This window comes from Leuciscus leuciscus, assembly GCF_965113295.1.
Source record: "Leuciscus leuciscus genome assembly, chromosome: 9".
Taxonomy (NCBI): Eukaryota; Metazoa; Chordata; class Actinopteri; order Cypriniformes; family Leuciscidae; genus Leuciscus; species Leuciscus leuciscus.
In genome coordinates this window covers 27,335,043-27,349,554 of record NC_138733.1, presented here as the reverse complement: position 1 = coordinate 27,349,554, position 14,512 = coordinate 27,335,043, and the positions used below count along the sequence as shown (strand labels likewise).

At 36.3% G+C, this 14,512-nt stretch overlaps 2 protein-coding genes across 2 annotated transcripts in view; both read left to right on the top strand.

Annotated features, from left to right (window-relative positions):
- The first annotated feature begins 27 nt into the window (after positions 1-27).
- sostdc1a (sclerostin domain containing 1a) lies at positions 28-3,646 on the top strand. The gene is made up of 2 exons (XM_082180817.1): positions 28-380; positions 2,340-3,646. The coding sequence occupies exons 1-2, from the start codon at positions 185-187 to the stop codon at positions 2,732-2,734; spliced, it is 591 nt and encodes a 196-aa protein (XP_082036943.1). The 5' UTR covers positions 28-184; the 3' UTR covers positions 2,735-3,646.
- A 1,003-nt stretch (positions 3,647-4,649) lies between these two features.
- The window catches only part of crppa (CDP-L-ribitol pyrophosphorylase A), a 31,891-nt gene continuing 22,028 nt past the window's right edge, over positions 4,650-14,512 (top strand). Inside the window, exons 1-6 of the mRNA XM_082180805.1 lie at positions 4,650-5,244; positions 5,990-6,263; positions 8,542-8,691; positions 11,701-11,805; positions 12,259-12,304; positions 13,996-14,084. Of these exons, the coding sequence (XP_082036931.1) occupies positions 5,012-5,244; positions 5,990-6,263; positions 8,542-8,691; positions 11,701-11,805; positions 12,259-12,304; positions 13,996-14,084 (897 nt within the window). The 5' untranslated portion in view covers positions 4,650-5,011. The remainder of the gene's footprint in view (positions 5,245-5,989; positions 6,264-8,541; positions 8,692-11,700; positions 11,806-12,258; positions 12,305-13,995; positions 14,085-14,512) is intronic.

Here is a 14,512-nt window from a genome sequence, read left to right as displayed (position 1 = left end):
TGGTTTAGAGGAGAGACGCTTGTTTTATCATTCCGCTCACCTGAGCCTTTGCCAAATCTGGAGGCGGGAGCGTGTATATATAGCCTACACTGACTGTATATATAACCCAAGACATGATAGTGAGTGAGAACCACTCAGATTCCAGGAGCATCTCTCCACTGGCTGCGGGTTATTTCACATCACCATGTATATAAACGCACCCGAATCGTGCAATTTCATGTTTTTATTTTGCTTCTTCATAAGGAGTGGTCTGACTTTGAAGAATGATGCTACGGAGATTTTCTACTCTCATGTGGTCAGTCCCGTTGAGGATACTCAGAGCAACGCGTCTCTGAATCGCGCGCGCACCGGTGGAAGAGGCTTCACAGCGCACGAGAGAGGTGAGCGCACGCGCCTCGCTACACATCACACTTGGTTTTATTAGTGGTTATTCATTTAATCGCAGCTTTTCTTTTTAAGAAATGGCGTTTAAAGAGATTGTTCTGATGTTCCATTCAGAATTAACTTTTTACAATAAACCAGTTTTAGTGACATTTCTCTATGGAATGTGTCAATTATGGTTGATCTAGAGAGAAATGCATTTTAAATCTTCATTTGTTAGCAACAATAGCTACACTGAAAGAAATTGTAACCTAAAAACATGTAATTTTTATAAAAAAAACAAAACGTTTTTTTGTAAAAAACAAAAAGTTTTACGTCATCAACCTAGCCTACATTAATTTTAGACCACCACCAAAACTATTTTTATGGGTTAAATTAGATAGAAATAGCTCTTCAAGATATACATTTCAGGTTACTATGGAATTTTTGCCCCATTATGAATTTAAAGTCAGCTAAACTAAATTTAAATTAATTTTAAATAAATGTTTCAAACCTAAAAAAAATTGGCTATAACATATATACAAATATTTAGGCTGACATATGTCCAATGTTTTGCACATTGACTGATTTACTTTTCTGATATTCCCTGAATTTTTACATTACTTTGTCTTTATATATTCATATATTCATAAATATTCTCATATTTATTTGCTCATGCATAGTCCTAAAAAATAGAAAGTAAACAGACTTCTTCAGAAGTTTATGACTGAAAGTAAATTTTTGTATAGACATATACTTTATACCTTGCCCATCTTCCAACGTTGTCGCCCAAAAGATATTTTAGTTAACGCATGCTGACCCAGTGGGGCATGTTGTCACACAATATAGGGTAAGTTGTCACAGTGAAACCCAACATTAAACAGCCTTTTATAGACAACATGTAAACAGTAATGCTATCTATTAATTATATACAATCAATTGGATTCAATCTACATTTTAAGAGGGAAAGTTATCCATGCCTTTTAGGCTTATATGGATTATTACATAGTCTCTTGGCTCACAACCACACCGGGCAGCAGAGATACAACAATGTGTGCTGAGCGAATCCTGTCAGAGTGGAGGTGCAGCTCAGTTTTTCAGTTAGTCTCCGGGGGAACTCTGTTTATTTTGAATGACCGTGACTTGAAGTGGGGAGGATGAAAATGTCCCTCCGATCCCCATTCATCACTTCCTGTCACGGAGAGAGAGGGGGAGAGAGGGGAGAGAGAGAGGGGGGTGGGGTGGTGGTGGTACATTGTAACTGTGGTGTGTTGCTGCTGTGTGAATGGATTCTGGCTTGGGTTACACTGACAGGAGGCACTGCTCTGAGGCAGAACAATGCTTACAGTATAGCCAGCAGCACCGGCGAAATCTGACAATAAGAGGCTCAGGGTCGTCATTCATCTGTACATTAAGCCATTTCCGCTCAGTTCAGAAATGGGTTGAAATAAAGTAAACAAAGCATATCATCCATACCACTGTTGTTTATGTCTGCTCACAAACCATGAAGGAACACTTTAGAAAAACACCAATCCTACATCCTGAAGTCTTTCTTCATTGATCTTTAAAGATTTAGAGAGTATCTTAAATGAAATCATGAAATCAACTTTTGTTTTTCATGCAATATTGCAGTATTATAAATGATTTATCCGTGCACAATGCACATCATTATTTTTTTTTTAATTCATGTGCCTTTCTAATCTTTAATCAAAATAACTTCCCCTGCCTATTGCAATGACATCTTTTCTTTTCTCGGATGACGTGTTTACTGGCGCGAGGGCGGGGCAACCTGTCACTCACATGAGATCGACCAATAGCAAACCACAACCATCCAATCAGTTCCCGGTGGACAAAATGAAGTCCCGCCCTACATTTTTTCTTGTTTGAGAAGCTGTTTCACTTGGATATATGTCACAATAGGGAAGAAAAGACTTGCGTTTCATGCCGACTTTATGTTCTTTTTTCACTTTGTGTTGCAGAACGAGTCCCAGTCGGCTGCAGAGAGCTGCGATCCACCAAGTACATCTCAGACGGCCAGTGCACCAGCATTAACCCTGTTAAAGAACTGGTGTGCACGGGACAGTGTCTTCCTGCTCAGATGCTGCCCAACTGGATCGGTGGATACAATAGGAAGTTCTGGAACCGCCGAAACAGTCAGGACTGGCGCTGCGTGAACGACAAGACCCGGACCCAACGGATTCAGCTGCAGTGCCAGGATGGCAGCAGCAGGACCTACAAGATCACAGTGGTGACCTCCTGCAAATGCAAAAGATACACGCGGCAGCACAACGAATCGGGAGTCAAGTCTGAGGGATACGCTCATACCCAGTTAAAAAAGCAAAAAAAAAAGGGGGGCACTGGGACGGAAAGCTAAACGAGTCTCTGCTCAGAATGAGCTACTAGATTTTCCCATTTAAATGAACTCAGTATGAACGAGAGAGCTTGTGACGTCAGCTCACAAGAGCACTGAACTTTCTTCGTGCTGCCTTTGTGAGCAAGTGCAGGGCTCTGAGTTCACTGTGAAACTGTGCAGTCTTTGGAAGCAGGAGAAAAAAAAGACTAAATCTCATCACCAACTTAATCACAATCAACATGCAGCCCATGTGACCCTGTGTCGAAAGAGATGGACAATGACAAATGCATATTGCATTACAAAAATTAGAAACATGCCTGTGATTCTAATAGTTTTTGTCATCACTGACTGATATGTGTGGTAATCACTTGCTGTAGTATACTTTAAGGCCTGGTTTCACAGACAGGGTTTAGATTAAGCCAGGATTAGGCCTTAGTTCAATTAGGACATTTAAGTACCTTTTATAAACGTGCCTTAGAAAAAAAAACACATTACTGGTGTGCATATTGAGACAAAACAATGGCACCGGCATATTATAAGATATGTCAGTGCAAGTTGCTTTTAGTTAAAACAGTTCAAACATGCATTTAGTACTGGATTTAAGCCTTGTCTGTGAAACCGGGGGTATGTCTTTGTGTTCAGCAACAATAAGAGCAATTCTCAAACTCGAGAAATGCATAGCTACATGTAAATTAAATGTCTGTACATATACATATGCATTTGTTTGTGTAATTAATTGTTTTGCAGGACTTTTTTGTGTTCGAAAAATACAATATTGTGACGTACAGTATAAGCTGATGTAATATATTTTGCCTCGACTTTGAAACATTTTTAGTTTGTGCAAGCATTATTCAGACAAGATATTGCACTAGTGACAATGCTCATATTGGCTATTATGGTGTAAAAGCATTAAATTGAAAACATCTGAAAATGTCTCAGTATAATAATTTTGATCTCTTGGATGAGGTGACACATTATTAACTTCTATTATGCCTATTAACTGAACTATAATAGTCTATTAATTCAATACATGTTTGAATTAACGGACCAATGTACCACCAACATGCTTACTGAGGAAACTGAGGAACAGGTGACAAAATCCATTCTAAAAATAGTGAAAATTATAAATAATAGTAATTAAGAATAATATTTCATGTGCCTCTTTCATGTGCAAATAAAGACAAGGCAGGGTGAACAGACAATATTTAACAATTTACATAATCACTAGCTGCCAATCACTAGCTGCCAATCATTAGCAGCCAATCATCATCAGACATCATCAACTTTCAAAACAAGTTAGTAGGCCTATCTATATTATTAACTCATTTTAGTTAATAGTATTTTGTTACTAGTTATAATTTTTAGTTTAGTTCTTTTTCAGTAGTGACCAGAGTAGGCTATAAATTCATTACGTACTACCAGTGTTGAGGGTAACGCATTACAAGTAACTTACGTAATCAGATTACTTTTTAAAGTAACGAGTAAAGTAACATATTACTTTTAAATTTACAACTAAATATCTGACTTACTTTTTCTAATAAGTAACACAAGTTACTTTGTTTCACCATTTATTGACCTTCCCATATATTGAAATTTGCATAATATTGAGTCTTTTTCATTTCACATTTGGTGTGAAAGGGCCTTTACATTTGCCAAAAATATAACTTTTTAAAATTAAAATACTAAACAAGCAAGCTCAGCCCAGGTGAGAAAAAGTCATGTAAAAGGAACGTAACAAAGTACTTTCCATAAAAGTAACTAAGTAACGTAATTAGTTGTAACAATATTGTAACGCACTACTTTAAAAAAATTAAAATCCCCCAACACTGCTTACTACTATTTATTCTTTATTTATCTGTAAGTAACTATTCAAATTTAGTTTTCCAAGTATTATTCGAATAGGCACTAGTTCAAAAAAAAAAATATTAGTAACACGTTTTAATGTGAACTATAGCCTATATAAAGTCATTCTGACAAGTCATAACATAAAATAGCCTAAAAGGACTGTTATTGTCATTTAAAAATATTAACCAATTGTGCATGTATTTTGATTCGGAATATAATTTTAACAAAGATTGAATGATGCTACAATGATATCAGTTTACAGCCGTCTCATAATGAGTGGATGAAAGGCTCAGTCTGATGTAGAGGACCCGCGGGAAAGCGGCAACATTACTGCCGCGAAACACAGCTCAAACCCCGCTAAACACCCGCCCATAGAATGCAGAATACCGGTTAACAGGTTCTTTCCATGAACACGGTTGCTGCAAGTGAGGGACTTATTAAAACGCTGGAGAAATGCAGCAAGAGCGCTGTTCTTCCTCCGACAGGCCTCTGGATCCCCGCTGTATGCTCGCACGCGACGCCGAGGGGAGCGAGGACCGGCTCGGCCGTGCGGCGGTGGATTTCCCGGTAGCTGTAGTTCTGCCCGCCGGAGGCTCCGGAGAGAGGATGGGACTGCCCACACCGAAACAATTCTGCACCATTCTTAACAGACCTCTGATAAGCTACACGATTCAAGCCTTTGAGAGGTGAGACTGGTCATTCCGTGTCCGTGAGCACACAAAACTGATTTCATTAACTAAAATACTTGACTGGTTGTTTGTTTTTAGCAGTTGAAAACAGCATAACAATAAATCATTATGCCTGTCACAATTACGTCCATTAGTTTGACAATAGGACTTTTTTTCCCTCCCAAGTAAACAGGCAGCAGTCCAAGGACACCTAACGTTACTGCAGATCGTGGCCAGAACAGCCTTTTCAATCCTTATTAAGAACATCTGCAGATGCTGCAGAACTTGGGAAAGGCTAAAAGCACTTGACATTGACTTGGCATATTTAATAAATTGCACTGTGTTGTAAAAGTTAGCTGTGAGTTTCATATTTAAAAAGCTGTCACTTCAATTTTCAAGGACAAAAGCAACAACTTAGAGCTGCTGTAATTCATTTTTTGGGGGGGGGGAATATTACATTTAAACGTCCAGACTATATGACAGATATCACCTTAAAAAGCAGCTTAAGATATTAAATTACAGTTGTCTCTGTCCCGTTTTTCCATACGCTATAATATGCAAAAAAACAGCACGGCAAAAGATTAGCATGTTAGAATGTAGTACTCAGGCTATATATAATAAAAAAAACTAAAATAACACTGCTTACTGCAGCATAACATACAGTTTGTTCCCTGGCTGTCTTACTCCATTGTCACAGCAATTATGTTGTCTTTTTTTTTAAAGTAGACAAATTAAACCTGTTCTATCTGTATTTTCTTGACAGGTTATCATGGATTGGGACTGTTGTCGTTGTGGTTGCTAAGGAGAATCATGACTTGATGCTGAATATTGTCCAGAAATTTTATCACACAAAGGTAAAAGTAGTCCACGGGGGAACCACCAGACACAGGTCTATCTTCAACGGACTTCAGGCCTTCAGTAACACTACTGACTCACTGACGCCTAAACCAAAAGTGGTCATCATCCATGATGCCGTACGTCCCTTTGTGGAAGAAGATCTTCTGCTGAAAATCACCCTAGCAGCTAAAGAGCAAGGGGTTTGTTTTCTCTTCTTTATCCATATTGTGTTACAAAACAGGGCATTTTTATTTTGTTAACATGATGAACAGTGTGGTTGGAGCTTTTTTAAAAATATATATTATCAATGCTTTCCAATCTAGTTTAGTAGTTTTGGATTAACAGTGGTTTGAAAACAAAAAAAATAAAAGATGTTAATCTTTTCCCAAAATATAACTGTGCTACAGTATAAACAACCCCAACATGAAGTAAATTATACAAAAGTTAATTCACTCCCTGAAATGTTTGCGGTGATGAATGTCTTCACTATCTGAACACTCCCCTCATAATCTGCTGTACCACGGTCCAAATGCCTGTCAAATTTATGGACTGAGTGAAAGTCAGTTCACCTTAAACTGTTGAAGGAGAATTCCTGATGCAGGCTTCAGAGATACATGTGTCTGACTGAGAAGCTGTTATATAATAAATATGAAAAAACTCCTTATGTCACAGAAGAAGAATCCCCTAAAGAATATTCCACCCTTCCAAGGTAAACATATTAAAACTGGGAACAGAATAACTCGACAGAAGACGGAAATTCTGCTTCCTTTGTGGTTTGACTGCATTGCATAAAGCCCAATGAAATCTGTGTTATTTTTCCCCAAATTCCCCTTTTTTTTGCATAATTATTATTTATTTTTTTACTCAGATTTTATGGTTAAATTAAATATTAGTAATCAAAAAGCATGTATAATTGATTGAATCAATGAAATGTATAAAATTTTATAATGAATTAATTCGTTTGTTTAACAAAAAATACCTTTATCATTCATTTTAATACAAAAAATTTCATCATAAATTGTGGCAAGCAAATGGAGGCATAAAACATTACCAATTTATTCAATCTTTTTTAGTGTAATCAAATTAACATTAAACAATTCCTTTTATTTCTGATGTACAACAGAGGTTTACTGTTAAAATGTAAATAAATAAGAAAAATAGTTTGATTATTCCTTTAAGTTTTAATAATTTTATTATTATTATCATTATTAATATATTACTTTTGTTAGGTGCATTCTTTTCAATAGAAATATATTTTTGTCACAATTTCTTCAAATTAAACCAAACTTTAATTTGGATTTCAAAAGTTGTGAATATTTTTGAGTTTATGTATAAACGTGCCTAAAGGCGGCCGCACACCGGACGTGCAGCTCAGCGCCGCGCCGCGCCACATCTAGGACAACTGTCACCTGAAAATCCGATAACATCAGCAATTTTCGGATTTCTGTAAATAAATATAAAACTAAATGTATATTGCAGCACAGGGTGAAGTCCGTATATACATTACATTAAATACATTTTATATAAAACTATGTAAATGGCGCTCTGTGGCGCGGCAGGATTTTGAACACGGTCCTGAGCCGCCGCGGACAGACGCCGAAAGGCGCCGCCAGTGTGTGTACTCTCATAGAGAATAGTGTGTTCGAATTTAAAAGACGTGGAGCTGCGCGTCCGGTGTGCGACCCCCTTTAGAAAGAATCATTGCTGGTGTGTATCTTGAGACAAAACAATGGCAGTGACATATTTTAAGATATGTCAGTGCAAGTTGCTTTCAGTTAAAACAGCTCAAACATGCATTTTAATCTGGGACTAGGCTTAGCCCTGTCTGTGAAACCAGGGGATTGTGATTTTAAGTGTACAGCCCTACAAAAATAGCCAAATTCTGTGACGTTTTCGGCATTGCGGAAATCAATAATATTTCACAATACTACCCCTATACGATAAATATGTAAAAACTCCAAAAAGAGAATCTCTTTTAATATCTGAAACTCTTTAGATATGCGACAGAACATGAATCCCCTACCTACAGAATATTCTTTCCCTCCAAGGCAAACACACTGAAATCTGTATCAGGAACAGAATAATTCAGCAGAAGACGAGAAGTCCTGCTTCATTTGTGGTTTGACTGCATTGCGGGCTGTTCCAATATCCATAAATCACTAAGATAAACATATTGTTGACACCTCTCAGCACTACTCCGTACAGCATGAAACCGGATAAGATGTTTTAGCAATGTTTTTGCTGGCTTTGATACGTGAGGTTCAGGATTTCTGTGATTTTTCTTTTAAATCTCCCCTCCAAGGCTATGACTGGGGCTGAAAAGCAAAACCCAGATGTTTATGAAACGCTCATAAGAATATGAGAAGGATAGTGATTCATTGCCTGACCCAAATGCACCATTGTTTAGGAACCAATAAACAGATTTTCACGAGGCATGTTTTTAATTGTCCTATTGTCCACCTTTCTTGTTGTTTTCAGGCCTCGGGCACGATACGTCCTCTGGTGTCCACGGTCATTGCAACGACGTCAGAAGGCTACCTGGACCACTCGCTGGAGAGAGCCAAGTACCGAGCCAGTGAAATGCCTCAAGGATTTCTTTATGACATTATTTTCCAGGCCTACCAGCGGGTATGAGCAACCCAGACACATTTATTGTTTAGCATAAACCTTATTTTCAATGTGCAAAGTACTTTAAGGTTGACTGTCCTCTGATAATACAAACCTCGGACACCTTGACACCCCCACAGTGACTTTTATTGAAATATTGGGCATCTCAGTATTTTTTATGTTTTTATATGCATTTGTAATAAAACATATTTTTATATATTTATTCTTTTTTTTATGTATGCTGATGTTTTTCGAACCCAATTTTCTATGAGACTCTTAAATCGTAATATTTGTTTTTACATACATTTTTATAAAATAGATATTTTATAATATCAAATATTTATATAAATAATTGTATTATAATTTATTTTAGATTTATCTACCGCTTGTTGCTTTTTGAATCTCAATATGATATTCTTCCACCTTAATATTTGTTTATATATTTATTTATTTAATAAATATTTTAGAATATAAAATATGTATAAGTGATATAACTAACTATTTTACATATTTATTATTTATTATTTATGTTAGATTTATGGACTGCTCATAAATCTCTCTTTTTTTCTTCTTCCGTTTTTTGTCAATATTTTTGTACATACTTTTTTATTAAATCAATATTTTATAATATACATATATAAATAATTATTTATAGTTTATGTACATAATAATTTTATTATATGCATTATATTTATGTACTGCTCATTAAGTTTTGATCCCAATAATATTCTTTGTGAACTTTTTTAATGTAGTATCCAGTGCGTTTGGCACTTACTACAACAATTACCTCACGGTGACAAAGAAACTCTCAGTGGTGAAATCTTGGAGCAATACACCTCTTTTGTTCATTGTACCTGAGATTTGCATAAATCCACAGTACCTTCTGCTCTAAGGCACTGTGACTTGAGTATTATAATTATTCCCATGATAGTGTGTTGCGTCAGAAGAATAAATCATACTGGTTTACTCTGGCCTAGCCAGGTTACATAGCTGACTGCAAAATTACAGTATCTCCTCTCAAGATCAACTCAAACAATGCTTTAACAGAAATGTCGACTAAAGTTTCTCATGGAGGCGGAGTGTATTTTACCTCTTTTATTGCTGTAGGACTTTGTAATCTTTGGATTCGATTAAGCCTTTGGTAATTTTCCAACTTTCGATAACAGTAACAGATAGAAATGTTAAAAAGAAGCATTGAGATTTATAGGGCTTCTGAGAGGACCGTTTTTTGGGTGCCGAATTTTTTTGCTCCTGGAAAACTTTGATTTCACAGCCCTGTTGTTTTTGGCTGTGATATCGAACATTAGCGTGAGTTTTCTGTGTCAAGTCGCAGCTGTCCGTCCTCAATTTAATTCTAAATAAAGATAAAACCATGACATAGAGAAATACAGCGGATGAGGCAATCTGAAGAATGGGTAATATCAAGCCCGCTTGGGTGTTACCTGATACCCCGACTCTTCTGGGGCTTTTCTTCTCCAACCCCAACAGTGAAGGGTCTGCGAAGATTTATACGCTTCTCCTTGCTTTTTGAACCCACTTTTCTATGAGACTCTGCCACCACGTGACATAAGACAGTCCATACTTCTTTTTTTAATGTAGTATTCAGCGCGTTTGACGCTTTTTACAATAGAGGTTATTTCAGGTGGGTGTTTTGAGTGAGGGTTTTTGGATGTAGCCGACGGCCATGTGTCAAAACCCTCTCTCTGGTAGCCTCAAAATGACTGATGCCATTTCAGCATGCCATCTCATTGAGTCTCAGAGAGCTTGAGCTTCACAAAAGAAGAGACATCCAACCCCGTGAGGGTCTGGCTGTGTGTTGATGAAAAGGGGGGGAAAAATGCCAAAGGTTAAATGATTGCAGGACTTTCTCCTTTAATTTGCCTTGAAATCACAGAGCCCTGTAAGCGAAGCTCTCCCCTCCACCCAGGGATGAAATATTGCTGTAGATATTGCCCCCCTAACGTCTCGGGTGGCATGATTTAGGTTGTGTAATCTAACCGCTGTCTTAGAGCGATTCGCTTCAAGGACTCTATTCAGGTTTTTCAATGTGTTACTGTTCCAGAATCAGGGACAATTTTTATTTTTTTTTAAACAAAAATTTCACGTGCCTTTATGCATTTTTGTAAGAGACAGTCTTTCCTGAAAAGTGAATTCCTACACACGTGTTTGACTGAAGGTTTGTATTCTTCTGATTTACGTCATCAGTAACTTCACACAGCAAAAAATGCTTTTCTTCCCCGGTATTTCTCTTGTTTTCCAGTTCAAATATCTAAACATTCTTAAATCAAGATACAAATACTTGAGAAGCAAGTATTCTTGTTTTCTGAAAAATATATAAAAAAATAAATAAATTTTTAAATTATGTTTATTTTTCTTACCACACTGGCAACATTTTTTTTCTTTTTTAAGCTTAAAGTCACAAAATATTAATACAATTATTTGTACTTTAATTGTAATTTGTATTTGTACTGGAAAAAATACTATTTTTATTTTATTTTATTATTTTAATTTGTTTAATTTTATTTCAAGAAAACGTATTGACCCAATCAAATCAGGTTTTGTTAATATTTTATTATTTTTTATTTTATTTAAAGAAAATTATTGACCTTGCACCGCTTTTTTGTAACAAAATATTTAGTTAAATGCTGTTTGTCACTGTTTTTATCAAGTAAATGTATCTTGATTTAAGAATGTTTAGATATTTGTACTGGAAAACGAGACAAAAATACTCAGGAAGAAGATAATTTTTTTGCAGTGCACCTTTGTTTTATTTTATTTTATTTTATTTCAAGAATAATTATTTACCTTGCATTGCTTTTTTTTTTTTAGCAAAATATTTAGTTAAATGCTGCTGTTTGTCAATGTTTTCATCAAGCTTCTCAAGTAAATGCAACTTGATTTAAAAATGTTTAGATATTTGTACTGGAAAACAAGGCAAACATACTGAGGAAGATAATAATTTTTTGCAGTGCAGCATTTATCAAACTGAAGGGCTTCTTGTTTCATTTTGTCCTGATTGCTTCTTTGCAGTGCAGTGAATTTGACTTTGAGTTTGGCACGGAGTGCCTACATTTGGCCCTGCAGTACTGCAGCACGAATGCAAAGCTCATAGAGGGACCACCGACTCTGTGGAAAGTAAGGAACAAAAAACATGACTTTTTCGCTGTCATGCATATAGAATTTATGCCATAAATAGTGGGTCCAAAAGTCTGAGACGGCATTGACATTTTTTTTCAGTTTTAATTTTTTCCCCATTTAAACCTGGAAAAAGGGTCAGATTCTACAATTTATAGTTAAAAAAATTCATTTATATTTTTTTGTTTCTACTTCTTGTACTGATAGCCCACTGTAATTAAACAGTTTGTGTTCAGTCAGCAAAATGAAAAGTGGAATCATAATCATAGTGTTCTCAGACTTTTTTGACCTCACTGTATACATACTGGAACAAACCGTAAATCATTCCTAACAATGTGTACGACCACAAAACTAATATTCAGTCATATTTGGCACATTTCTACCAAGCACAAGCAGTTATTTTTGCCCAGTCCGTTAATGTGATGTTTTATAACACTTGTTTCTCTTTTGTAGGTAACATACAAGCGAGATCTAGCAGCTGCGGAGGCTATTATTAAAGGTATTGTATTTAAGTTGAGCAATAAAGAAAACAAAATTTCACAGGCCACTGATTTTAGTCATTGCTGGGAATACAATAATGCCATTCTCTGTTGTTATTGCAGAGTTGATCTTGTTTGATTTGAACTGGGCAAGTCGAAATAGGTTGTTTTCCACAGTTAGAGGCATCATTGGGCAAAAACAAACTGTTAGTAAATTGTATGTAAATATACAAAAAGAGACTGTGAACCACAGAAGCAAACCGCCATTTCAAGATGTCTTTTATACAAACAATCTTTTTAAGAGGAATTACAAAAGTGACCTATAAGATATGAGTTGACCAAGCAGGGGGTCAGTTCTCTGGTTTGGACAGAAATCAAAGAAGTGGACAAAACTTTCTATTTTGCCATTAAATACAGTATGTGGTGGTTTAATTGTATTGGTGGTTCAAACGTTTCCATGCACTCAGGTAATAAGATTATGATCCGTCTATTCAATCAGTGCATTAAGCTGCTGTTGGCTTGTAACCCATTTCCATAATGTCAACCTAAGTGGAATAAAACAACAAATTGCCTAAAAATGTTTTAAACTTGGCTGAGTATTGGGCCACTTAGCCCCTTCTGATGTCTGTCTTTACAATAAAGTATCCCTTTGGCTGTATTTAAAGTTTCCTTTTGCCTAGTCCACTATATCCCTGTTTTTACCTTTGGAGAAACGTCGGGAAAAAGCCATTTATCCTTGAGTTTGAATGCCAGGATTGTTACTAAGACCTCTGATTAACTTCGATAGCTTTCAGTATGATAGAAGCTTATGTATTTGAGTCCTGTGCGCTTGAGCTAAATGTTAATATTACATTAAATAAATCCTGTTCCTTAAGGAATTTACTCACAAGAAAGAACACACAGCATTTGTGACCCAGTCAAAAAAATTATAATTGTTTTTGTTTTATTATTTTCATCTTTTTTTTCTTCTTTTTTTCCAGCACTTTTACAGTTTTGTAGCAAATTATTGAAATGTTTCTGTTTGTCACTGTTTTGATCCGGTTATATTTAATTATGATTTTTTCCCCCCAGTTTTGTTAATTGTCTTTGGTTGAAATTTGTTCAAGTTTAATGCGGTTGCCTAGAACCTCATTGTTTTTGTTCCAGATAAATACTAGTTATATTGTAAAAGTAAACTATATTATTTTATAGTCGTATTTAAGATATTGAAGATATTTAAGATAAGACCCCTGTAGACCCATGTAAACTCTCTTTTTAGGGTCTGACTCATGTTGACCTCCTAAATAGCATCAATATTTTGAACTTGTAGTTTATCTGACCAACACTCTCACCCCTGGTTTCACAGAAGAGGCTTAATCTAGTCCCAGATTAAAATGCATGTTTGAGCTGTTTTAACTGAAAGCAACTTGCACTAATATATCTTAAAATATGTCACTGCCATTGTTTTGTCTCAAGATATACGCCAGTAATGGTTTTTTTCTATGGCACATTTATAAAAGCTACTAAAATGCTCTAATTGATCGAAGGCCTAATCCTTGCTTAGATTAGTGACACCCTGTGAAGCCTCATAGTAGCATTTCCAACAACACTGGGGTTACAAACAAGGTTAACTTAGAGTGACTAAGATTAAATCAAATATACTCAGTTTGGCAATGCTCTTGTACTTTCTTATCTGTTTAGTCTTGAAACTTTCTTTCTATTTTCCCTTCAGAGACTCTTTCGATGTCAGCGTGTATCATCGCAGGATCTGAAGCAGAAGCCGTCGAGTTGGCCAAAACGCTTCAGAAAAATCTGAACATGGTATGTTGAAGGTGACATCCCTCTTCTTACGGATTGGAATGGATTGAGTATTAAGATGTTTAAATATATCTATCTCCATCCCGACTCCTTTTACCCCAATTTCCTACCCCCCGCTCCCCCCAGAACCAAGCATGAGGAGTCACAGATGGCTTGAGCAATAATCGAGCCGTACCGTTAGATGTAATTGCTGAAATGGATAAGGTGTCTTGTACAAGTGTGACCACCTTCCCACTTATTCCACTTTGATTTTTGGAGCCGGTCCAGCTTGAGACATGTCTTCGCATTGTAGCTCTCGTGGTAGGAGATCCATCTTCCAGTGCACTGACAAAAAGGAAATATGATGTGTTTCATTCGGACTCCATGCAATGGAAGACCATCCTCCTTTGTAGCCATTCCAAGTTCTTCATCAAGCACATGTCCTCCTCTTG